Source organism: Platalea leucorodia, assembly GCF_965183815.1.
Source record: "Platalea leucorodia genome assembly, chromosome: Z".
In the NCBI taxonomy this organism is placed as follows: Eukaryota; Metazoa; Chordata; class Aves; order Pelecaniformes; family Threskiornithidae; genus Platalea; species Platalea leucorodia.
The window spans coordinates 2864205-2890777 of NC_138858.1; the positions used below are offsets into that span (position 1 = coordinate 2864205).

Genomic DNA, 26573 nt, shown 5'->3' on the forward strand with positions numbered 1-26573 from the left:
TGAAAGAATAAAGTCATTGCAGAAAGAGACTGAGCTATATATAAGTGAAATTCCTCCCGTAGGGGTATTTCTACAAACACAAATATGCTTTTATCAGGATAATTTGTCTCTGAAAACGCACTTGGAGGAACATTTTAGGAAAGACTACTTGTGGTCTGCCTAAAGACTTCCGGAGCATACTTCTAAAACTTTACTGATGCAGGGAACAGGCATGCAAACTTTGGGCTCACGCTTCGAAGCTTTAAATGAATCAAATTGTTCAGAGCGATTCACTTTTGACAGGAAGCCTAAACTATATTTATTTATGAGAAAACTTCACATGCAAAGGGAGAAAGAATTACAAGAGCTCCTCAACTTGAGCATAGCAACACGCCCAGTTACAAACACTTGGCGGAGTTATAAATACTTTATTAGTTTCAGCGCAATAGTCCTCTTACATAGAAAGCGGATTAACAGTTACAAAACACTGTACGCACGTTTGAAATAGATGTTATTCAAAAAGCTCGTAACAGGCAAGAGATCTTAAATCCTGGCGCAGAACACAAACCTTCCAGAGGGCTGCATTAAGCCAAAGGATCCAATGCTCTGCTCTAGGCATCTGTGGTCCAAGGAAAACCCCTGGGCTGTGAAGGCTTGCGCCAGCCTACGCGTTCGGTTTCTGAGGAGGCTAGGTGTCCAACACCATCGCTTATGAATTTATTCCAAGTTCCAGGTGTTTGAGTATCCTTTCTTCTTGCGTTACAAAAGCAACGCTAACTGTACCTGGTACTCTCTCCAGTTTGCAACGGTTCTCTGCGTGCCACAGAAGAGAACCGATTTGGATACCAGAAACCCTGCCATTATTTTTAAGTGCTATCCAACACCATCCTACTTTATGTCTTCATACAGAGCTTGCTAACACTGCTATTTTTACTTCTTCATTGGAATTTCTATTGTCAGAAAATCCTCAGCTAGCGTTACTTCTTGACCATCTAACGCTGACTCTGCCTGTCTCTTCAGTTCCATGATGTCCGTATCTCCCTCACCTCTCAGAGCAGCTGGTTTATACCGCTGACTGAAATGAGTCAAAACCAGTTTCTTAACTTTACACAATTTTGCAAATTCCGATGCCATTTTTGGGGTGCTATGACCATGCTCCCTGGCCTTTTCCTCTTGGGTATCATCCAATGTGGCTTCATGTATCAGTACATCTGCTTCACAGCAAAGCTTCACGGCCGCGTCTCCCACCACCCCTGAACAATCCCCCAAAATGCAAATTTTTCTTCCAGGAATAGGGTCTTCTAAGACGTCTGTAGGAGAGATCGTTACTCCGTTTTCTAGAACAATTGCTGTTCCATTCTTCAGTTTCCCATATAAAGGACCTGGTTGAACACCTGGTAAATAAAGGCAAAAGAGTCCGTAAGTATTATGATGAGCGTCAGGTTTAAAAAAAAGAAAAAGAAATCACTTAAATCATAGAATCATAGAATCGTTAAGGTTGGAAAAGACCCTTAAGATCATCGAGTCCAACTGTTAACCTATCACTGCCAAGTCCACCTCTAAACCATGTCCTCGAGCATCAGGTCTACCCATCTTTTAAGAAGAGAGATGCTATATATAGAGCTCTCTCACTGAAAAAATACAACAAGTATAAATAGCAATTGATATTTCACATACTTCATACAAATAAAGAGCTTGCAGGAAGCCCTTCATGCAAATAAAGAGTTAGCAGGAAGTGTGTTTGAAGAAAAGCTGTATTCTTCATAAAGTCATGCAAATACACCGGCCATGCGTTTCCCCAAAAGCCACGTTGTGCTTTTTAAACTTTAACAGCTGAATTTGTTTCCTCTTCCCAGTATGAGAATGGTTTGCGACACTAATTGTCACTAGTTTACACACCAATTCGGACTGCTGCATTGGTATGAAGTCTTAAAATGTCTTTAACAGAAAATGGAATATTGAATTAAAATGGATTACGGAGAGATAGAGCAGCTCTAATTTGCTAGAACCCCTAGAAAGGTGGTCATAAAAAGATTTCAACTGCTTGTGAACCCAATTTCGTTACATCTGCTGAAAATCAGAGTCGCTACTCAGCTTGAACACACACATTTAGGCATTTAAAAAATGAAAAAGAGGAAAAATAAGTCAAAGTAGTTACCAAGGTCCTTCAGTTTCTGTACATTGAGTTTACCGGTCCGGGGCTTCTCTTCCACCACAAAGCCAAAGGAAGGAATGCGGTGAAATAGGCGAAATGCCTTCAGAACTAGCTGCTCATCCTCAACCAGCAAGTAAGAGTTTTCTACTGGATCCAGGTGGAGTATTCTCCCTTGCGCTCCCTGGGGAGATACCTCATCGCTGTCCAAGTAAGAAAAATCTTTAAATTCGTCTGCGGGGCACTGGTCCCGTGTAGGGACCAGCTCATGAACAGCGTAGGAAAAAAGAAGTTGTGAGTGGGAGAGCTCCATACTCCTCCGTATGAAGTTTCGCAGTCCTAATGGCCCGTAAATATCAACGGGTGGTTTGTTCGGGTCAGGGCTGCTTTGGAGGCTAAGTGTACACAGCAGGCCAGGAAGTCCAAAAAAGTGGTCACCATGAAGATGAGTTATGAAAATCTTGGTAATTCTGCCTAGAGATTAGAACAACAGGAAAAGAAAAACCAACCAGAAAAAGATAGGAAAATAAATGAACACCGTAACGACTCAGAAAGAATCACTTTTTGACAAGAAGCAGGAAATAAGGAAGGAGGGAAATTAAAATAAAACCAGTGTTTAAGAAATAAATCCCAAACCACAAAGTATTTTTTTTCCACAGTAGCAATGAATTTCCACACAAGGTTAATTTTGGCTTGATTTGTCAAGAAAAACCTGCCGAAACAAAATTTTTAGTTGCTTCTAAGCAAAACGTGCTACAAGCATGGAACAGAATCGACCCGTGACATCTGCCATATTAAAACGCAAAGAAGTGCTGGAAAGCGGTTGGGCTTTCATACATTACACGGAAACTGTAGACTAACGAGAAACATAAAGTGGAATTTGTGGTGTTCCTAGTTTTGAATCTAGCACATGAAATGAACGTAATTAAAAAACCCCAAAAACCCCAAAAATCCCAGCCAGTTTTGATTTCAAAGTTTTTTAAAAGGCAAGAACCCCACGGTTCCTGACTGGTTTGTTTCGAACAGATGAAAAATTGCACTTAAAAGATTTGGGCTTTGTTTCGCAGCTGAGTTTGTCTCACTCCAGCTGCCAGGCACCGGGCCCTGCCCTTGCTAGACTAAAAAAGCCCAGAATTTTCTCTCCCTACAGACACGTGTACTTTAATCAGTCTCCTCAGCTGAGTTCCCACTTCCTCACGGTAAGGCATGTTCTCCAGCATCTGTTAGGACTGAACAATAGGAAGGACAGAATTTTGTTTTGATTTAAGAACAATTTAGGAAAAATCATTAAATTTAGTAAAAATTAGTCTATTCACTTCGTCATTAAATCCCCTGATAGCTTCAGATTTTGGGGGAGCAGGAGGTTGGTTTTCTGTTTATAATTGGTAATTCCATCTTTATAATGTGAGAGTCAGAAGTCTGCTCTTGCCGCTGTAGACTGCAAAAGCACAGGTTAAGTCTGGTTTCTACTTTCTTTTCCAAAATGTAAAAGTTACCATGAATACACACAACTTTACTTGAAAGCAAAAGCAGAGTATTTATTGACAGGAAGACTCACAGCAGGTATTGTCTAGAGCTGTCTTCAGACAAACAAACTGTGCCAGTTTAAAGCTGGTCTGTGGTCCATGTTTGAAATGACAAAGCCCAAGAAATTAATTCAGGAGGGTTTGCTTCTTGAACAGAATTCTTTACCAAAGGGCAATCAAGGATTACTGCACAGCAGGTTCAGCAACCGCCACCCATACGCAGCACCTTCAGATGCTCATGCGTGTTTAGTATGTATTCAAATACCACGAGCACAAGGACAAAGTATTTTGTTTAGATCTCATGAAACTTTTCCCCTTCCCTCATCACCATACCTTCCAACAGCACAAACCTGCTTTGAGATGGCTCTTCATGAATTGCGTCTGCGTTCCCTCTCCGCAGTCGAAGAGCCAGCACTCTCCTTCCCTGCGAAGCACTAACGCCGACGCTCCTCGTGTTGGAGAGGGATACGCTGAGCCTGTGCCGAGGAAAGTTACATCCATCGACATTTTGAGTACGTCGGTATGCCACCTGAAAGAGAGATTTTGAGCTGCTGAACATACGTATTTATGCTGGGAAAGAAGCACATGGTTTTGCTTTAAATGAAGGCATCCACTGTACTTTAGTGTGAGGATCAAATTCCCCTTGCCTTAAAAAATAAAAATAAAACCTCCCTGGAGTAGGATGTGACTTTCAGACAACACAATATTTACAAGCAGCAGGCTTCCTTTTTATGTCAGCGGAAGGTTGCAAACATGCAGCCCAAACATAAGAGGTGACCTCTGCTCATCACCTAAAGAAACAGCCCTAGCCAGCTGGAAATGCTCTGGTCTTTAAACCCGCTATCCTTTCTTCTTCACTTTATTTAAACTTTGAATTTTCCTGCATGCGCTTTCCTCTGAAAGCCTTTTCAGAATGACTAACACCAAACAGCCGCTGCTGACACTTAAACGTCGCTACTGGACGTCAGGAACGGGCAGCCCAGAACCGCAGAGGGGAAAGACTCGCTCCCTTCCAAACAACTTCAGAGACCACAGGAGGCAGAGGCGACCTGATTTACTTTGCCTTTGCAACGGCATCCTCGAAAGCCATCGATGTTTTACTTCTCATCAGTGTTAAGTGAAAAACTAAACACTACCAAGGCTGTACGTAGCCCGAAGGCTGCGCGACACATCACGGGACACCTATTGCAGCAGAAGGATCTATACAATCAGTATAGATAATATTTAATTACAGATAATCAATACAGTTGTTCATGTATCCGCTATATTGTCGGGATGAGGAGCCTGGCCGGTCTGGAGGAGCAGGACAACCTTCCGAAAGCCACGTTAGGAGCTGAACTTCCAGGAGCACGACTCTGATGCCATCTCACCTTACGGGCTGTGCTTTCTCCAACCTTAATCCTCCCAGACTTAGTTCCTACCTCGATTTCAGACGTATTTCCACCTCATTTCAGACTCCAGATGCCTCAGCAGCTGCAGATACCTTTCGAGCAAAAGAATTAACCATTTCTCAGGTTTAGTTGCTTTTAGAGGAGCTGCCACAGCTTTCCAAAGGAAAGCAGTCCTCTTCCCCCGGGTTCGCCCAAGCACACCGAGGTGCAACATGTAATTACCGGACCTTGGGGGGGGGGGGGGGGGGGGGGGCGGGGGGGGGCAGGACCGACGCCCAAACGGCAGAAATAAACCCTCCAACGGCAGAAATAAACCCTCCAACGGCAGAAATAAACACTTCGCTTCCTCGGTGCCAAAGCAGATATTAACAACTTCTCGGCTGAAGCGGCCTCGGGCCTCACGCCGTCAGTTTGTGTCCGCGGGCCCAGCCGAAACGCCGGGGTCTCCCCTCTCCTCAAACGCCTCACGGCCGCCCGCCCTCGCAACCGCGCCGGGCCTCGCCCCGCCGCTCCCGGAGAGCGCTTGTGGGGAACGGCAGCGGGGCGGGAGGACGGGGCCGCTCCGCCGCCGTTCGGGGCCGGCGGGGTTCAGTCAGGAAACGCGGCACGGAGAGGCCCGGCGCCGCCTCCTCCTCTCCCGCCCCGGCCTCCCTCACCCGGCCGGCGGCAGGCGGAGCCCGCGCAGCGCGGCCCGGCCCCGCCGCCTCCGCGCCCTCTCAGGCCGGGAAGGGCGGGCGGCGGCAAGGGCGGGCCGCGCTCTGTCACAGCCTCACATTTTTTATATCTGTTCAAATATGGATGTCGGCAGTCAACGGCCCTTCACAAAAGACCTCTTTAAAAGCGCTGTCGGAACAGCCCGGTGTTCGAGAAAACCAGCCCCGAGATCAAATTATAATCGCTTTCCCTACAGCCCGAGGACCCGTTTTGGTTGCTGATCCTTTGCAAGGGACAAAAGGCAAAAAAAAAGAAAAAAATAACTTGGGTGATTTAGGCAATCACGTACCAATTCTGTATAGGTCGAGCGTTATTTTTTTTCAGAATAAACAAAATCAAATGTAATTTAGGCAAAGGGAATGCATTTTACTAAGAAAATAGAAGACCAGAACACACATTTCAATAGAGTTACAACATTACAAAGGAGAAAAAACCCCGATCGGTTCACATTTAAATACAATTTTAGTTTCAGCTGAGCAATGAGCCTCCCAGGTAAAGTCAACCCCGGACAGATTAGGTTAGAACACACACAAGCACCCCTTATGGTTATTTGTGTAAAGTAGATATGTTGAAGATAGAAATAAATGTGAATTGACATTTTATTTCTTGACAAACTGGCCATCTTACTACGTTTGTGTAGTCCTAAAAGTATTCTCATTTCCATTTTCATTAGAAAGGCCCTACTTAAAGGATGGATAAAAGTCAAAGTTGGAGAGTTCGGTTCAATCCAGCGCCCGCTTCGTGGGTGGGGAATATAAACGCACACCATGGGGTTCCTGCACCGCAAAAGCCTGATGCGAGAGAGCTTTTTCCATCAGCTGTAGCCAGGATCCACCGTGCCACCAGGTACCGGATTCCCCAGGTACCATCCAGCTGTTAGCACGTGTTCCTCCGGAGAAGGCACGAGTAAGCTGCATCCTCACCGCGGGCTGCGATTCGGGAAGCGATGGCGGGACGCAGAGGTCTGAATTTTCCTCGCGGTTCACCCTGAACAGCCGCAGGCTTTCCGATACCACGGTCGTGTGTATTTCGGGAGTAGGTAGGTAGGTCAAGGTAGATCCACGCAGAATTAGACGTCCCTTCACCAGCGGCAACTGAATTACATGGCTCAAATTCAGCTGTCAAGTGGGTGCCAGGAGAGCTCTGCTCTAGATTTTCTCCTTACTCCAGTATTCAGTGTAACACCAGTCCCTGCCCATTACGTACAGCTGCTACGAAATGGGATAGCGGTACACATCATCTTAAAAAGAGTCTAAAAACGACAGTGGTTTTCTTAAACTCAGGAACAGCACTTATAGCTGAGAGAGGAGTCCAAACTGAACCGGTTTTACAGTCCGATCTGAGAGTCTCGTAGATACCTTTATCCGAACGACAGAGGTGCTCAAATCTGCACCTTTGAAGTCAAGAAGACCCAGAGCAAATGAAAGAAGACAACTCGGATTTACTTAGGCCCAGAGTCAGCTGAACTAACATTCACAGTTGTAGCTGTACCGTAGTGATCCCCACTCTCCCACGGGAGCAGTCACTAAATAGGGCTGCTAATGAAAAACTAAAAGCTGTATCCTTTATCTTTACAGTTACTACCAGGAGTGTGATAAAAGGTTACTTTACCCCCTCCTGCAAAACAGCGTGCTGGAAAAATCAACAGTACAAAGACATGCACCTACCACAGGAAACCTGTTAAACACCGATCTGCGTGTGAAACCTCGTTTCATTTTAGGCTCGGAAAACAAACACGACATCATGAAACAGCACTGTTCACAAACGTAACCAGGAACTTAAGTGACGAGTCACATTTGGGTTTGAAAATCTATCAGCCACTACATTTTAATAGTCTTCCTCTACGTATCGACTGTTGGCACGCGGGCGTACGCTTCAGGAACATACAAAGCTTTGGAACATCTTTGAACAAGAATACACGTATTTCATAAAAAAAAGGCTGCGCTCCCTTAGGTACCTTTCTCCTCCCCTAGACATTTCTAGACGTTGCTGCCAAGAGGCTCGGTCCTGCTCCTGTTGATTTTAAGGAAGCAAGCCTTGGACCAGTTCTGGAAAAGGCTGAGTTACTGACCTCAGTGGGAGTTTCTGATCCTCCCCGACATGTTCTGTACATCCAGAATAGTATCCTCAGGGAAAAGACATGAAAGACAGACTTCCATACCGTTCGGAGGGCAAACGTCACCAGGGCTGTGTGAAGAGCTAGAACACTAGTCATCCTTTAGGTGATATATTTTTTTTAAAGAACGGTATAAGCTTAACTCACACTATGCAGCATTATAAAATGCATCCTGGTGACAACTTTTTCCCTTCGCGTACTGCGTAAGAGAATTGTAAATTTGGTAAATGCTTTCGAACAAGCCGGCAAATAAAAAAAAAAAAAAATCAGGTGAAGTAGAATACAAAAAAGGATACTGTGGTTTCTTACTAAGCGGCAAGATCAGCAGTTGTAATTAATTCAAAGATGAATTAGATCTGAAGAATACACAAAACCAAAGATGAATCCATATATTTCATAAAAAAAAATAATGAAAAAGATGAGAGGGAAATGCACTTAAAACGTTGTGAGCTGACATGTTACCTGTTGCTAACGGAAAACAACGGCTATACATTAAAGGTAAAATTCCACCGTGTCTATATCGCAAGCTATAGATGATCCACAGAACCTGATTAAACAATGTCCACGGGTGCGTATGCATAGATGAAGTCTAACTGGTACCACTTCGCTGCCGTAACTGGGACAGGTTAGAAACACAGTCAGGCCTTCTTTACGGCTCCGACACATCTGCAGCCCCATCAGGGCAGCGCTGTATTGTAACTGGAGCCTCCGAGTTGGTTAAAGACTGGTTTTTTCCTCACCTGTGCAGTAGGATTTCCAGAAAAATTATGCAGGAACATTTGTACTTGGGAAAATCCCACTGCTGGCCAGTTCTGAACAGCCGCTCTTGGCGTCTGCGTAAAGACAGCAGGGAGCCCGGGCCAGGAGGGGCAAGGACTGCGCTTCACGCGACAGGCATCTTCCCTCGGCTTGACAGCAGCCACCGCGAATTTCCTGCGCGGTAGCTGCCTTTGGGAACCGAAACCACTCTTACCCAAAGCCAGCCTCCCGCGGCGCGCAGGTAATGCTATTTTCCCCGAGCGCCAGGTTTTCCTGAGTACTATCAATGCCCACCGATTATGAACCACGCCTGCGCTTCTTACCTGAAAACAAATAATCAGACTGAAGAGATGGATGCAGATCTTTATTTTGTAAGACAGAGTTATATTTGCGGACCGATTGCCCTGCCTCTGCGATCATTCTCAGCCAGGACACAAAATCAGTGCATGGGGTATTTTTGTTACTCGTCTGCCTCATTAATACGTTGGCAGAAGCGAGGAAGTGTGCGTTCCCAATATACTTGAATCCAATGATGCAGAACTCCACTGACACACTGCAACAGGCTTCAGCTAGAGTTGAATTTTCAGAAGATAAAAATAATTTGTACACTAAATAAATAATTTTTCAGTAAGATCACAAATTTAAATACAATAAAAACCAGGCATAGCAAAAATAGATGAAAAAAGCATTCTTTGTAAAAACATCATATGTGTGTGTTGGTCTTTTTTGTACATATACTTACATATACAAGTTGCAAACCACGTACGTTGCCCAGCTTGGCAATGTAGCATTTCGAGCCCCACCAGACAGCACTTTACCACAGTTTGAATACGCAGTTTTTTTCCCCACATCGCTATTTTCTGCGTTTATATAATCAGTCTTCTTTCCTCACTTAGGTAAAGCCTTCCCAAAGTTTACCGTTCTTTTTATCTAATACATGAACATCATTTTCAAATCAGATATGAGGCTGTAAGCGACAGAGACCATGTCCAAGGGGGTACAGAGACCATTTTCCCTGTTCTTTTTTGGACCTATTCTGTGGAGACTGCGGATTTATATCTGATATAAATGAGGATACGAGAGAGGTACTTGCCATGGATAAATCCTAAGCAAGCTTTACTCCATCTCTTTGGATTCCGGCTTCAAGTTTGGCGGTATAGCCCTTTTACATCTATCTATCTATTTATTTTTGTCCTTTTTTTTGCCTTGATGCAGCAAACTATGGCACAGCACATTATTTCTGTTCCTGACGTGCCACTGTTCTTGTTCCACAGACCAGATTTAGAGAAGTCACGGGCGGTAACTATCATGTGTGGCCTTGCCTGCTGATACAAAGTAATGGAGGGCACTCCAACCTGCTATGAAGAAAATGAAAAGGAATGCGCATTGTGGGATCTGTATCGAATGTGCAGTACTACCCGTTGCAAGGAAAACTTCAACTCGCAATTTTTGCTTTTACACAAAAAACCTGACAAATTCAACCTGTAAATGGAGAGAGGAAGATGGAAGTGGTCAACTTTGAGCTTCTAAGCATTCGGTCTTTCCAGTCCTGTATTCAAACTGAACGGAATATACTGGACTGAGACCGCAAGAAAGAGTCAAACTTCTGTAAATGTGCGTGTCAATAGCTGCCTGTAACGCTTTCTGTTTCAGCTTCATCGGGTGCGTGTGGCGGGGTTGTTCAAAGCGGCAACTTAGGAGTTTTTGAGTCGGCGATGTCATGAAAACATCACATGCGAGCCTTTTTGTGAGAACGAGGGTATGCGAGGGAGAAAACAATTTAGCTTCGAAGAAACAGAACCTTGAAAAAATTAACAAATGAAACAAAAATCCTTCGGTACATCACCTTGGAGTCCACTGCAGAAAATCTCCTTGTAAAAACTCTAAAAGATTTCCGTAAATTACTTCAGGTCCTGCCTTTACATGATAGAATTTATTATGCAACAGTGTAGCTTTGTTTTTATAAGCTGTTAAGTGATTAATATTATTTTCAGGCTTTCCAAGGATAATTTTAACTAGGTCACGTTTTTCCTGATAACGGATTTCACACGACAATGAGAACACGAAGCACAAACATTGCTGCAGGTGCCACATGGGCGCACCACGCTGCTCCTCAAAGCACGTTCAAAGAAACGGAGCAGCCGATGCCCCAAGGAAGTCTGGACACGGGCATCTTTAAACATCAGACAAAACAGAAAGCCCGTTAGACTGTTAAATTTGTCTTAAGCTGTCTTTTTTTTTTTTTGACAAATGCTCTCTGGTGATGTCACAGATAACGCAGCGTGACAACACTAGGACAATTAGAAGACTGATTATTAAAAGCAGAAATAAATCATTCTGGAAATCAGCAGTGATGAGAGAGCTATAGTTCATCATCAAATGCACGTCGCTAAAACATCACGAATGGAATTCTTTCATGTGGTGCCAGTAAGCTAGAAACGCAATGTCATTATTTAAATTAATTTTGGAGAGCTCTCTCATTCCCGTGACGGATGCCATCATCCATATGGTTTATCAGGTACTTGGGAGAGTGGGGAGCAATCTACGTCAAGTGAAAAACAGGGTAGAAGGGGAAAGAAAAAAGACAACAAAACGAGCGAAAATAAATTACAGGACTCAAAGATCATGATTTAAATTGGTCTGAAAAAGGGATCCCTGCAGAGTAGAAGATACTGCCTGAGGAGTGCGATCTTCTGATGCCTCAGTGAACCTTAGATTCAGGCCAGTCGTACACATCTGGCATGAAGGATTCGTACTCGTAGGTCCAAACCTTTGAGCGAATATAACGGTTCTTGTCTGCAGGTTCAGGGTAATGGAAAGCCATGTTGTTTGCGTACAAAAACTCCATAACCTGCAAAGTTAAATCACCATGCAGTTTGTGCCTTTTACTACGTTCACATAACCTCCATGCTTCCGCTGCAATATGTTTAGGACTCACAAACCGGATAAAGACGAACACCGAAGTCTTTTGTACAATTCCCAAATGCCTTACCAGGGATCTGAAAACTTACTTTCAGAAATCAAAGGAGCATAATTTTGGCCCATCGTCACTGCCAAACCGAAGCATCCAATAAACTCAGAATTTTTCTAAGTGTCTCTTATTAAAGGCACAAAGAACTGGGTATTTTGTGCCCAAGCACCTGGTGTTCAAGGGCCATACTGTGCAATTCAGCAGCTTAATATACACATAAAACACTTTTCGTCCAGTCCGCTTTTATGCTTCATACTCACCTTGACAGCAATATAAATAGAAACTTCCCTGATATTAGACAGCGGAGGATAAAGTCTTCCTTGTGCAAGTTCTTCATCGGTCAACTGTTCTGCCAATGCCTGAGTTACAAAAACAAACAAGCTCCATTTACTGCATCCCACATGGGACCAATAACGTGCTAAAACACCTGAGAGAAACAAGTTGCAGTCGTCTTACTACTAGAGTGCTCCCAAACCACTTGAATAAGGCAGTCAAAAATCTCAAAATTCTCAAAGATCCATCTGTGCCCGTATCAGCAAATTCTGCTTGTAAGCATTTAGCAAAATAAGATCTTATTTTTTTTGGAGGCTGAACGACCCATAACCACGGAAGTTGTAAAAGTGCAACGTGCCTGCAGAACCGCCCGTGCGTTTGGCCAGTTGAGTCCCTGGCTACTCCGATGTGGTAGGTGCTCCTGCTCCAGGGTGGAAAGGCAGGAGAGGATGGGAGCCTGGAGGCCACGTGCATCCCCGACCACACCACCACCCGTGGAACCCAGAGCGGGGCGGGAGGAGGCATCGGGCCAGCTGCCAGCCCTACAAGGCTGGGAGGCAATTTACACACGGGTGGATTTGGGTGTTTGGTTTCTGGATGAAAAAAATTAATATTGCAATGGAAGCTGATACTTTTCACAATTTTATTTGATCAAAATCCATTTTTTTTTTCCTTTGGAGAGGGATAAAACCAAGAGAAATCAAACAGGGAACCAGAGAGTTTCAGCAAGATTTGAGAAATTGCCCATCATGCCATCCACCGTCATGTCAGAAGCCACGGCCTACACTGCTTCCACACTTACCTTAGCAGCTTCTAGGAAAACCTTATCACTAATATGTCGAACACTGCTGAGGATCACAGCGAGAGCCACGCCTACAATAAAATTATTGCCAATTAGGGCCACATCCTTTTAAAACATGCAGCCTGCTGCCGAGAAGCTGCGAGTCATCTAGAATGTTATTTTTAAGAATCTTCCCATAGCTTTCTACACACATTCGCAAAACTATTACCGTGTGTGCTAGTCATTTACCATAATAGGTGGCTTTTGACAAGGGGTTGGAGCTTAGCCGCTCAGGGAGGAAAGGGAGAGAAAGGGGAAGGCAGAGAAATAACCCTAGTGCTTCTTTTGTACCCTCGCTTGTGCAGACGTAACTTCAAGAGGAGCATATTGACACTTATTTTCTCCTTCCCCCCCCCAAAAAAAAAACAAGCAGAAGAACCCGTAACGCAGCAGCTTTCAAAGCCTTTTGTTTTCTTAGAAATATCCAGTTGGGTGAGCTCACTCTGCGCGTGTCACATATGTAGCTGCACACGCCTAACATCCATCCTTAACTGCTTTTCTTCAATTCATTCTTCTGATTGAGTTCTCGGCTTTAAATTCTGGTAACACCTCTTCATGCTGCTTCGCTAACTGCGCCTAGTATAGCAAGGGAACCCAAGAAGAGGTGCTAATCGCCTAGTCTTAAAGATTAAAAGACGACAATTTTATTAATTACCTGGAAAAATATAAGCATTGTTTCCTTGGCCTGGTTTGAAGGTTCTTCCATCTTTCAGAGTCACCAGCTCGAAGGGACTGCCACTGGCAAACAAGCAACGGCCCTGTTAAACAGAGAAATAATCACCGTCGGGCAGCTTCTGAAGAGCCACCAGTATGGAGCAGTACAGTCATTAAGAAATACAGGGACACCAGAGTCCTCCAGCTCCCCATCAGCTCTGGGACTGAGTCAGGAAGGTACCTGAGCACACAGCCAGATGCAAAAAAGGCCCTACTGAACGCAACTGGATTCAAGCGCAAACTTAAATCCCTGGCTGACTCAATTTCTACAATCCCAGAATGACAACAGCCATAACCCACCCTTTCCAGTAAGGCCTGGAAGAGATACAAGAATCAGTCAGCATCTGCATGTTTCTGCAGCAAACATCTGGAAAGCAAAAGAGGCAAGTATACACATTGAATTGTGCAGCTTGGAAGCAATCTATTTGTTTTACCATTCGTCGTTCTTTAAGACAGCGATGACTTAGAGGAACTACTCCCGCACAAAATAAAGTACTTGTGTGTTAATCTATCAGGAACCGTGGCCACGAGCCAGGACCCACCACCGTAGGGACTGGGCAAAGGCAGCTGAATAATGGCCACTTCCAAAAGGAGACTGAAATAAAAGTACAGTAACAAAAGGCCACTTTTTCACTGATGGGTGGGAGGGCGAAGGGAGGGACTGCTCTATCGTACTTTTATTGTTGAGAGACCTGAGAGGAGCCAATAATGCAGTTTGCTCGTCCTTCCTTTGAAAAGGATTTTAATCAGCACGAAATACTAAAACAAATCCGGAGTTTGAAGTGTGAAATACACCCTCCAGACAGATAAATGACCCTTTCCTCAAGCAGTGAAACCCCCGTAAGCAAAAAATCTTGACTTAAAATCTTTTGAGTAACAGGTTTAATAACATTACTTGAAAATATTTAAGGCTCCCCAGGACCACTGCCTTTGAGAACAAATTACCAAAGCAGCTAAGACTTGGGAACTAGGTTTGAATGTTAGGGCATACCCATGACGATAGATTTTTTTGTGGAGGGAGCAAAATATAGGGATGTATTTGAGAACCAAAAGACAAGGAAAATTAAAACGCCACAAAAGCCCACACAATACACAGTGGCAGAGGGCACTAAAGCACTGTCAGGCTTTTACAGGTGCCATCTAGTGGAAAAAGAATATGGAATAAAAGGTTAGTGATGATATCTTCATTTCCTTACCGACTTCCTAGTTTAGCCTAAGACACGAGCCAGGATTAGGCTATTCCCAAGGCCAGGAGACACACGGGGCTGACAGCTCTGATCCCTAATTGCCTGACAAACTTTGTAAGTTAAATGACAAAGTACGTAAAGTCAGAGAAGATTTTTCTAGGTAATTACTGTATCTTGGAGGGAAAAATATTATACGTTTTGAAGGGCAAACTGTGGGTAAACCGAGTACATTTCAGAGAACTAAAGAGCATTATGAAAACAAACATTAGATATGGAGAAAAGCCTAAAGAGACAGAAACATTACAAAATTTATTAATAAGGACTGGAACAAAATTGCATCCATTCATTTACTGACCAGTGATATTTAACTGTCCAAATAACCCATGTCTAGAAATAATAACATATGGAAAATCACGAATAAAAGGACATAGGGACCCAATACAGGAAAAAAACCAAAGATCCTCTCTCCATTTGGCACAAACTTTTTAAATAGCACTATGCTCACCCAGCTACTTCAGTCAAGACATGTTATCACATCTGAATCTAACCAGCACTGTCTTGCTTCCACATCTGATAGCGACAACTACCCTGAGGTCCAGCTCCTTGGGACTCAACACACAGCCCTGGGGAACAAGAGAGCCTCTTCCCTTAAAACACCTACTGCTCTGTTGATATTCTATAAATAATGAAAGCAAAAACGAGGCTGATTCTCCCTCTAATCGTGCTGCTGGCCTCATTCAGCCATCAGAGATGCCAGTAGTTTTTACATTTATTTTTACCAGCTAAGGGCTTGGCTGTATAACTAACTCTTGTTTACTTTCTATCCAAGATATTGGGATTTAATTTTATAGACTGAAACACTGCCCAACTCACTATTCCGGCTAATGCAAGAAATCCGAGAGCTTAAACCGTCTTCATTTAAAAGTGTTCTCATTTACTATTAAAAGCTAAGGTCTAGATTTTGTCCAGAGGCTGTTATTCCTGCCTAGGGCTCACTCTGGACCTACAAATCTCTGTAGCAAGAGTTCCCTCCGAGCTGACGGGCCCAGTAACATGGAAAAGAATCTGGGAGCCAAAAGGAGACGATGGAGTTCTGCCCTTCCCGATGTGAAGCGAACACCGCTGAGGTTATAATGCTGGAAACTGAGCCACGCTAAGATCGGAAGGAAGGAGTTCATAGTTCTGCATCAAGAAGCAAAGAAAGGTCTCCACCCACTCATTTTCACATATGAGTCACTTGATTTGGGACTGTATTTAAATAAAAAAGCAAAAAACAGTTGTCTTTTCACAAGCCCCACCCCTGAAGTCTGCAGGCAGGCCCTGTGGAGAGATCACAGCGAGCTGGAGCCTACGATGTCAAGGAAAGGCATTACCAGCCAGTTCAAAATGTTAAAAGTCAAACACGTTAACGCCAGTTCAAAATGTTAACGCTCTGCCTGCCTGATGCTCCCTTGCCCCCACCTCCTTCCCCTCAGGCTCTCTTCAAAGATGATTAGTTTTATCTAAAAAGTTGTGCAGAAGGATGAAAGACTTGCTTCATTAAAGGCAAAACCAAGGTCTGGATGCGCTGGTGATAACGTTATTAAAAAACTCACCCCAAAACCCCAACCTCCACCCTCCCGAGCACCCCACAGCGTAATGGCTTTGAGGTCATGGCACAGAACGAGGTGTGTTTATTCTTGGTTCAGTCCTTTCAGCGCTTGGTGGTGGCAGTGTAGGAGACACAGACGGTACGAGAGGGGAACACGAGGACGGAGGGCCACCACAGGCTCCTGCGCTGGAAGCACAGGTCTTCACGGGTCACTGTTAATGATACGAGTTCTGACCTGCAGACGCTAGGAAATGACTGAGTGCAGAGCAGAATTCCTGGATGGATCGCAAGGACGTTACCTGCTTTAAGGACTTTATTCAGCCGTTACATTTTAAAGGTTGGACCTAGTCTCTATTACGACGTTAACATAAGATGTTTCTTCAAAACCCGAAATAATTAAAAAGCGTGGTCAAGTAATTGATCAAAGCTATGAAACAGTACCTAGTGGTCATTCTTTTAAAAAGTAATAACAAGATTTAAGGTATTTTAAGCTTTGCAAAATGTCATTATTATAATATATAATAATAATAATATATAATCAAGACTTCTTTTCAAATCACCTCCGTTTACTTTTGCCAGAAGACAAGAAATATCCGTAGTATTATGTCAGTGAGTCCAAGTAGTAATAAAATAATTTGAGTTCTTGCATTCTCACACTCAGTAAACACTTCTATCACTAAGTGCCAATAGGTCAACATTTCTAAACATTACATACCTCTGTTAATGTATATGCTTCCTCTGCTGTGCATTCGGCTTTCACTGTAGGGTTACTTAGTGCAAATATTATGGGTCGCTCATTGATGGAAGCCATTGCCTTGATCACATCCTGAGAGAAGAGCCGCCCAGCTCCTGCAACTCCTGAAGTCAATGGAAACACATAAAAATAGAATCAATACTTGACTGCCTCAGGGCAGATGACAGCGACTGTCGATTAAGTTCACGCCACCCCTGAAGTCTCCCACTCGGAGCAAAGCATCGCAGGCTTTTCTAGCAGCAGGAGATGGAAACCAGGCACTGCTCTGGTAGTGGCTGCTTAAAATTCTCATTTTCACAGGAACATCTAATTGATGTGTTCCAAAAGCCTATTTTACATGATTTTTTTGTATTGATCTGTGTAAAGAACACTCATCACTGCCCTGGATAAGGAAGTGGGAACTCCAGATTCTTCACAGATGATTCATCCTAGCTGGGTGTTAACTGTGCAATGCAGCATCCCTCAATATCGGTATTTCTGACCACAGCCAAACACATAGGTACAAATACATAAAAATGCTGTACATTTGTACGCCAGCTACAAACTTCAGGGTAGCTACTCGGCCAAAAAAACTTTTCCAAATAAATCATGCACCTGGCTTGTATCAGGAACGGTGTGGCCAGCAGGAGCAGGGAGGGGATGGTGCCCCTGCGCTGGGCACTGGTGAGGCCGCCCCTCGAATGCTGTGCTCAGCGCTGGGCCCCGCACCCCAAGGCGGCCATGGAGGGGCTGGAGCGTGGCCAGAGCAGGGCAGCGAGGCTGGGGCAGGGGCTGGAGCACAAGGCTGGGGAGGAGCGGCTGGGGGAGCTGGGGGGGCTCAGCCTGGAGAAGAGGAGGCTGAGGGGAGCCCTCATCGCTCTCTGCAACGGCCTGAAAGGAGGCTGGAGCCGGGGGGGTCGGTCTCTGCTCCCCAGGAACAAGCGATGGGACGAGAGGGAACGGCCTCAAGCTGCGCCAGGGCAGGTTTGGGTTGGGTATTAGGAAAAACTTCTTCCCTGAAAGGGCTGTCAGGCCCTGGCCCAGGCTGCCCAGGGCAGGGGCTGAGTCTCCATCCCTGGAGGTATTTAAAAGAAGGGCAGACGTGGTGCATAGGGCCATGGTTTAGTGGTGGACTTGGTAGTGATAGGTTAACGGTTGGACTCGATGATCTTAAGGGTCTTTTCCAACCTTAACGATTCTGTGATTCTATGTGCAAAGGAAATTGCAGAGTTGTACCAGGAAATACCTGTCATCCCATCTGACCTCTGCATACAGCCAGTTATAAATCAATACCTACGTATGTCAGTGACCTAACAGGTATTGGTGATCTGCAGTATGACACAGCTCCTTCAAGCCATGCTTCTGGCAGATTCTGGCCAGAGAAGCTGACTGGGGGAAGGGAAGTCAGAAAAAAAAAAATGACTTAAGTTAGGGAATTCCTGTAAAGCAGAAAATGCGGTGTTTGTGACTGTTCTCTCCCTTGCTGCTGGTATAGGGACCATGTCTGAAAAAAAGGTTGTATTTTTGTGTTCCTGACCCCTAGTGCCCTTCATTACAGCTTCAGTTCATTGTGGCCACGCAGCCCCTGAGAACATGCTCATAGTTTTCTAAGGAAGGTCCAACACCAGCTGGACAAGGACTAGAGGAAGCAGTTAACAAGGACACAAGATGCAGAAAGAGCACCTCAGCTGCAATGAAGGATGCCTTGAGAGCTAACCTGCAGCTCAGTATATTTTCAAGCAGAAAACTGACCTTACATTTTCATCTTATTTACACCAGCAGAAATGCAGATCACTGTCACCGACCTCCCTGGAGCCACGTTAGCAAATTAAATGCAGCAAATAACCAAATGATGGAAGCACAGAAACAAAAATAACCGTACTTACCAATGATAGCTGAAGGCCGAAGTACATTCACTGCCTCTACAAACGTCTTTGGTATCTGCTCTGGAGCCTGATGCGTAAATGGTTCTTGATTGGAATCTACCTTTTGTTCTCGGCCCTGTACATCAAAAGTTGATTCTTTTTGTGATAAGGACACGGAAAGCACTGGCCGTCTGTATTGTGGTATTTCAAGGCACGGTGCACCCCTACCTGAACCAGTAAACCGTATTTGTCAAACATCCATATTCTCTTGTAGGCTTCCTCAGCAGAAACACCGCTTTCCATCATAGCCATGACAATGAGGTTTGCAATTCCCAGGGCGGCCTTGCGGATAAAAGGATTTTGATTTTTAACAAGTCACAAAGGAGGTCTCTCATCACAAACACCACCCAAACAACACCCCCACAAAAATAATTTAGCAAGTCAGCTCCGAAACACAAGCAATGTTTGCCTAGATGGGGGCAGACTCCTGGGATCAACAGCGTCGTGTCTTCAGGGAAAAGAGGCAGGCAGCTCTTCTGGGTGCTGTGCCCCCACGCCTGTACCAGTTCAGCAGCCACAATAAAGCAGCCCAAGCAGACAATAAGAATGAGTTAGTGCTGCAGCCCTCCTGGCAAGAAACCACGGCATAGTGTTTTGTGCCCAACTGCTTTCCGAACCTATCTGCTCCTGCTGCCTTAATAAAGGCCTTGCAGGCAGAGGGCAGAAAGGAGATGCTGGCAGTGCTTCCCTCCACATCCCTTCTCTTGGCTCACTGCACATGCTGCTAAGTCTGGCAGGAGAAATCAGGTAGAGGGAAGTGCAGAGCAGGGCTCAGTGCTCAGGCAACGACACAACATCGGCCAATTACTGCAATCTGGACCTTCCCCAGCTGGAGAAATTTTCAGCTAATTAAGTTATTTTGTCAGCACCATAGAAGCAATTTTGCTGATATACCAAGAAGCATGGTGCTGGTCCTGATGCTGCTGCCCCAGTAACTAACTAGTGTCTGCTGCAAACAGCCACTGATTTAACTTCCTAAAAAAAAACCACTGTGTGCTTCTCTCCAATGCTATAAAAATTAACAAGATGTTCTTACCCCCTTTCTTACTAAATCATAATTTTATGGTAAATTCCCCTCCAACTACACGGAAGTCCCTGATGCTTTTTTCAAGTCCCTGTAAGAAAGCGAAACACTTGAGTCCTTGCAAACGTTAAACACCTTTCAAATAGTCATCTTTAAGCAGGCAGTCCCTCCTGTTAATGTGTTTCAGTTGGCCTTCTATAAAAAGTTCTGCAGTGGAATTCAGAGAATGTGAATCTCCACAAGTCTCACAGAACCAGAAAATATACAGTTAAATCTCTTGTTGCTCTAGAGGCCTTAAGAGAACTCACCTCTCCTGCTCCGAGGAACAGCACTTTCTGCTCTGCAAGTGGTTTACCGGTGGCTTTCTGTGCTGCCAGCAGTCCTGCCAAGGCCACTGAAGCCGTCCCTGTAAAAGCAATACAAATCTAAGGAGAGCTGAACAGATCTACATGGCAGATTATGGTTTTAGGAAAGGTTTTTGCATCTACATTAAGGAACAGAAACAAAGGGTATACCTTGAATATCGTCATTGAAGGTACAGTATTTCTCTCTGTATTTTCTCAAAAACCGAAAAGCATTGTGGTTTCCAAAGTCTTCGAATTGGATAAGGGTGTTCTGGCCATACCTACAGAACACGGCAAATATTCCTATCACTAGACACATGAAGAAATAAAATCCTTTTGAAACAAATCCCGCACGTAATCAATTCTCTTTGGAAAGAAGACGTTCTCAGGCCTTTCACTGCTTAAAATAGTTCCATCTCCATTCTGTGCGTATTTCACACATAACTACAAGCGGCATGTTCCAGGTCACACAGAAAAATCACGATAGAGCCAGAAACACAGCTATGTCTCTTGACTTCTAGTCCTATCCTTATTCCTTAAATGACTGTTTCAAGGACAGTGTGTTATGGGGGCTTTTTTGCCAGCAGTTTTGGCCATACTTCCCTGCAGAATATTCCGTGTCATACCTGTCTGTAATGGCTTCCATAAATTCATCAATTAGGTCATCATAGACCTGTGAGCGATCCCGTTTTTGATATAGGCCCATATAAAATGGATCTTTTAAGAGCGTCTGAAAAAGAATAAATCAAAGACAGCAGCAGGATGAATCACTTCCTCAATATACACTTTCCAGAGTTCACAGTAACACATTTCACACCAAAGATACTGCATTTATATAGCCACTGTAACTGCCTCCAGTCTATATCAATGTTCAGTAATTTCAGCTGGCACTTGAGGTTGGTGATGGCTGCTTTTAAAATGGAACAAATCAATACTGTGAACAATAAACTGCTTTAATAAATCTGATGCACATTTCCAGCTTCTTAAAGTCAGGTCAACCTGGCTGTCTAGTTTTACGGTGTTCCAGCATTCAAATGACTTCCAAATGCACCATTTCACTGACAAAGTAACTGGCATTTTTCACTCACTGATATGTAACTGTATAGTGAATTCCAAATCACGTACCCTTACATAAAACATTTGGTTTTATCTTAAATAAAACTGCTCAAATAAAAATCTTCTCTTATAGTACTAAATCCTCTTAAATAACTACTTTTCATAGGGATAACTTATGGCAGGCAAAGTTCAGTCAAACTCACTGCGTTATCAGTTCCAACGTCGATGCACACAGGCAAGCATTTATCTGGATGTATTCCTGCACAGGCTGTATACAAACAGAGTTTTCCTACTGGAATTCCCATCCCATACACACCCAGGTCTCCAAGACCCAATATTCTTTCTCCATCAGTGACGACAACAGCCTGAAAACAAAAGCAAGTGAAATTATAGACGATCACTGAAATTTATAAAGTTTAGAGCAATACCAGTGTGGTTTTTTCCAGGCAAAAATTCAGCTATGTTTGCAGCGTCAAAGAAAGAATCGATTACAAGGAATATTTCACTTGAAGCAATAATGCTTAATGTTAGAATCTGCTATGCTCCCTTTTCTTTGCTGAAATCCACTGCCCAAATCCTTGAAAGCTAAGTGGGAAGGATCCAAGCTGCCGCGTGGAACTGCAGCTTGTAACCTGGGTTTATGATTTCCACTTGTGAATCCAGCCATCCAAAAGTTTGTGGAAGTATCATTCACCTCCTCTCCCCCTGTGGTTCTCAACCCAACTGGGTCATACAGGATTTAATGGCAAAATCCGGGCCTCCCAGCTACCACTTCTGTGTCCTAATCTGAGGACGAGATCACTTCTCCTGCTGCTATGTAACATGGTAAGTAAGACGCAGAGGGGCATCCCCCACCAACTCCCCAAAAAGTGGAATAATGAGGTAAAAGAAACAGTTTGGCAAGTCTAGCTCGCATCAGCACTGGTTACTCAAACCATAAACCTCTTATCTAGGATAACACGCTGCTCTTCAAGACACGCATTATCTTCATTAGCTGTATTTTGCCATCATCGTCAAACAGCCAAGGACGCGTTATTTAGTATTTACATTTCCATCAAATACTAACACATCTTAAGAAGCTCAACTGAGATTAAATAACAACGACAAAAAAATTATACAGTGGTAGTACCTTAACGTCGTTCTCTGGCCAGTTGTTCACGATTGACCTTATATGGCCTCTGTCTGAGATAGAAATAAATAATCCTCTGAAAGAAAAAAAACAAAGCAGAAATATTTTACAGGTGCCAATTAGAAATTTCACCTCGCTTTGTAAAGCTGAATGTCAAACAGTACAATCTTCTTAAAATCGAAAGCGTTGCCATCACTGACATAAATCACTCAAAGGACAATTTCTAATACCCAAGTCTATCTGGCTACTTTGACACTCTAAAATAAGAACACAGAGAACGTACTTTTCACGATGCTACCTGGATTTTACGCTGCTATAGATATTCACCTTTAACACTCCTTTAGGGCAAAAAACATCTGGTGTTAGCATCAGACGCGAGAGGATCTACGCTCCCCTGTAAGGGTACGAGGAGGGAACGCGATCCGAAGCCTGGCTTTACCTTAGGGAATCTCCGTTCGCGACGTTACACAAAATGAGGGGAGGGAAAAGAAAGGAAAGACAGGGACTGAGCATACTCCTCCGTGGGAATGTGGGAAGGGAGGCAAAGGAGCAGAAAGGAGCAGAGGTAACGAGAAGCATCTGTATTTCTTCGGCTCAAACAAGCCCTCTGTGGTTAGGAGGAAAGGGGGCACGAAAGGGTCAGCAGAGGTGGTAACAGATAAATTACCAACACTTGGGAAGTGCTGGTTCTCGGAAAGAAAGGGGCACATCCCGAGTTCCAGTCCATGCTGCTGTTTCTTGTACAGCCGCCTTCCAGAGGGGGACGGTTTTCAAACTGGTCTATAATACATACAGAGACGTGGAAGAGGAAAGGGAGTATGTTGAGAACCAAGACTATACCTTTCACATCCCCTGCCCCAGATCAGGAGCAAAACCACGAGTTTCTTACTGTCTTTATCACAGCAGGCGCGCTATGCAGCCAAGTCCTCATGGCAGTGAAGAATTAGCCCTTCCTCCGCACAGCACTAAAGCCCTCAAGCGAGAGGGCTCTAGAAATACACAGTAAATTGCAGCGAGAGTATCCTGGAAATGAGCTGAAATGACTGCCAGTCTGAACTGGTTTCCTCAGCACAGAGCTCGTAACCTGAACGGTTGTTTTGAAGTCACCGCTGAACCCAAACCAGATCCCAGCCAAGTGTATTTACTGTGTCAGAATAACTGAAAGCTGATTCCTGGTAGCAACCGCTTTAACACAGGGACTATCTGCACCCAACGGAGTCTGCTGAGCTACCATGAGTCAAACCTCTCCCCTCCTGCTTTGCCAACATCTCTCCACACACGCTGCTCGCTGGCCTCTGCTCCTGCACCCAAGACGTCACGCCATGCTGCTCTCGGACCGTCGTGAGAATCTCTCCGGCACCGGGACCCTTTGCCGCCGGCAGGAACACACAGGTCACGGCTTCGATTCTGCCGGGACCGCCGTTAGCCTGAGCTTCCTCCAGCAAATCTGCTGTAGGGGTGCGCGCGCGCGCTCGTGTTCCTGCTTCTCTGCGCAGGCTGCCTGCAGGGTGTGTTTAATGGTGAGTTACCCCCGAGCAGAGGGGGAACTTTACTGCCCTGAATCGGTACAACTCTTGTATAGCTGAATCCAAATGAAAATGAAATAAACACTTCCAAACCTCAGGTAAGTCTACAGAGAAAATGATAATAAAAGTAGCAGCAATATATATTTATTGTCCTTACTTTGGTCTCCTGAAGATGTGTCCGTACTGGGAGCAGGCAAGGCCTACTGTTGGTGTGTATACAATTGGCATTAACCGCTCAATATCATCTTGTAATACCCTATAGAATAATTTTTCATTTCTCTCTTGGATTCCCATGATGTAGATATACCTGAAATTAAGCAAAAGAAAAAAAAAACAAACCCACATTGTTTCACATTTACGCTTATTTAAAACAACGTGAAAAATGTCAAAGCAAAAACCAAACTTGCTTCATGTTATTTCTTCATGAAATTCCTGCTTCCACTCAAGTCGGGCTTTGAGCACTAAACAAAAGTGGGAAAAGAGAGAGTAGCAGTACAAAAAAGCTGAAATAAAAATACTGGATATGACATACCATGCGTGCTAGCAACTTAATGCACAAACATGCATTGCAATAAAGATAACCCATGGATTTATTACAGGATGCAGCTGGGAGTCTCATTACTGTTAAAAAAAAAATCTGTGAAAGAATTTTTCATCCAAAAAAAGTAAGGTCCTGACAGTAAGGTCTTATTAATCCTAACATTAACACAGTTGGAAAACAAATTAACTCCTAACAAAAAGTTCATTTTGAAGGACTTACCTCGGTGTGTAAATTAAAGCTGCATTTTTGCAAATTTACCTACCAATCTACCGTGTATCAATTCATACCCAGTCTTGCTGACCCGACAACGTAAAGATAATGAATTAGGGATTTGTCTTAGGCTACAGCAACCGGGCACTTTGCCAATACAGATGACACGACTGTGTCAGATCAGCAAGGGACATGACGCCGATTTAAAAGTCATCTTTCAGTTTTCATGAGAACAAAAGGGTTTCGATGTGGTCCGGTAAAGCCTCACACCATTCCATTGCTCCTCTCGCCTTTAGGAGACTGCCTATTTTTACACGTAGATACACATAGGCTTACATGAAAACAGTAACAGGATGCTAAAAACACGCCATTCTAAAAAAACCCAAATCAAAATCCTTCACGTTTTTTTCACAAACCAGTGGGTTAAACAAAAAAAAAAAATCGATATAAAAAAATTACCCATTATGAGACTCAAAATTCTAACCCTGTAATTCCTTTCTAGCAGTAACTACTGTATGATAAACACTGTTTTTCATACCTAATTATCAAACCCTCTATTTACCTTCACTCTCTCATATTTTTCTACCGTGCCCTAGCTGCTCCCTCCGTCGCCTCCAATAGTTCTGCGCTCTAACAACCTGCCACCCAAATCTTACGGATTACAGAAATACATATTACAGCAAGGTTTGCAGCTTTGTTACTGGCTAATTTGTGCACATTCTTTTTCATTACCTTATGCCTATGGAATATAAGAAAAAAAAAGCTCCCCAGCCTCATTTAGCTGCGTGATGAATGCATGATTGATGAAAGCAGTTTTCTGTGCAGAAGCGAAAATAGCCTCCAACAACTGAAAAAGCCAGTGGAGGCATAGAAACCTTGTTTGGTTATCCCCATGAAATATTTTACAGCCATTTCCATTTACTTGCGTGACAAAAGAAGGCCAAAGGAGCGCTTACTTTTCCAAGGGATCAGTCATTTTGGCCAAATTCTTATGGAAGCGTAAGGCTTGAATGTCTTGTGTCTCTATTTTAGGAGGTAGAAGTCCTTGCAACCCAAGCATCTGTCGTTCGTGTAAAGTAAAGGCCATACCCTGAAAACAAGAGAGGCGAGAAATAATTAGCAGTTCTTCCTCTAGCGTTTCTATTTATAATGTCTTTCTGTTTGCCATTTCAGACTATCCACTGCACCCTCTTCTCACGGCCGGTGCCACAGAAGGCAGGGTTTGGACGTAGCTGCCTCTGCTGAGGTTCTCCTCATCCTTCGTGGGTATCTCTTTTGAGCACAGCTTTTCCACATCTCCGAGACCTCACGCCCTTTGCCAGATTTCATTTTCCTCTGTGAAACACGAGAAGAACTAAGAGATCCCACTTTGTTTTGTAGGAGCATAAGGTTCACCAGGAACACGTGGGTCACCCCGTTTGGTCCCGACAACCACAGACAGTAACATTTAGTCCAGAGAGCTTTCTCTGAATTGCTCCGTTGGCTGCTTTTTTCTACATACTTTCGGTAATCCAGCCAGATCCCAAAGTTACTGAGTTGCTCTAATGTTTCTATTGAGATCACAATTCAACCCAAACCCTTCAGTTTTACTTAGAGCTATAACTATCCGTCTTCAACTGTAGTTGTCTACTACCAAAAAGCCTCATTTGTAACAAATTCCGTTTCAGAAGAGTTAAACCACAAAAACATCCCAGCGTTTCCATTCTTCTCTGTTTCAAGGTGGACGAAGGGTTTAATTTATTGTTACTTCAACACTAATTTGAATTATTCAACAATCACATTCAGTACAACTGGCTTTTCGCTTCGTACACGTAACAGCCTGCTGTGAGCTACCTGCTAGTGGAGACGTCTTCACCGGGCAGTTAACTCGA

At 44.0% G+C, this 26573-nt stretch overlaps 2 protein-coding genes across 3 annotated transcripts in view; both read right to left on the reverse strand.

Annotated features, from left to right (window-relative positions):
- Positions 1-532: 532 nt before the first annotated feature.
- On the reverse strand, positions 533-4182 carry ELAC1 (elaC ribonuclease Z 1). Its single transcript, XM_082335875.1, has 3 exons — positions 4004-4182; positions 2138-2601; positions 533-1373 (listed from the first exon to the last, which is right to left on the reverse strand). Exons 1-3 carry the CDS (start codon positions 4162-4164, stop codon positions 910-912), a joined length of 1089 nt encoding a protein of 362 aa, XP_082192001.1. The 5' UTR covers positions 4165-4182; the 3' UTR covers positions 533-909.
- A 4557-nt stretch (positions 4183-8739) lies between these two features.
- The window catches only part of ME2 (malic enzyme 2), a 34586-nt gene continuing 16752 nt past the window's right edge, over positions 8740-26573 (reverse strand). Inside the window, exons 3-16 of one of the 2 annotated variants that reach the window (XM_082336268.1) lie at positions 25659-25792; positions 24109-24258; positions 22426-22501; positions 21500-21661; positions 20867-20970; positions 20412-20521; positions 20205-20302; positions 19041-19154; positions 18834-18948; positions 16930-17072; positions 13378-13480; positions 12684-12754; positions 11869-11967; positions 8740-11488 (exon numbers count right to left, since the gene is read on the reverse strand). In XM_082336268.1, the coding sequence (XP_082192394.1) occupies positions 11339-11488; positions 11869-11967; positions 12684-12754; positions 13378-13480; positions 16930-17072; positions 18834-18948; positions 19041-19154; positions 20205-20302; positions 20412-20521; positions 20867-20970; positions 21500-21661; positions 22426-22501; positions 24109-24258; positions 25659-25792 (1629 nt within the window). In that variant the 3' untranslated portion in view covers positions 8740-11338. Of the gene's footprint in view, positions 11489-11828; positions 11968-12683; positions 12755-13377; positions 13481-16929; positions 17073-18833; positions 18949-19040; positions 19155-20204; positions 20303-20411; positions 20522-20866; positions 20971-21499; positions 21662-22425; positions 22502-24108; positions 24259-25658; positions 25793-26573 lie in introns of those variants that run through there. The other variant, XM_082336269.1, reaches the window with a different exon arrangement.

Coding starts and splice junctions, on each gene's coding strand:
- ELAC1 (XM_082335875.1), bottom strand. CDS start 4,164: ATGTCGATGGATGTAACTTTCCTCGGCACAGGCTCAGCGTATCCCTCT. Junction 2,602..4,003: donor AGCCATCTCAAAGCAGGTTT/GTGCTGTTGGAA, acceptor ATCTCTAGGCAG/AATTACCAAGATTTTCATAA. Junction 1,374..2,137: donor ACAGAAACTGAAGGACCTTG/GTAACTACTTTG, acceptor TTTATTTACCAG/GTGTTCAACCAGGTCCTTTA.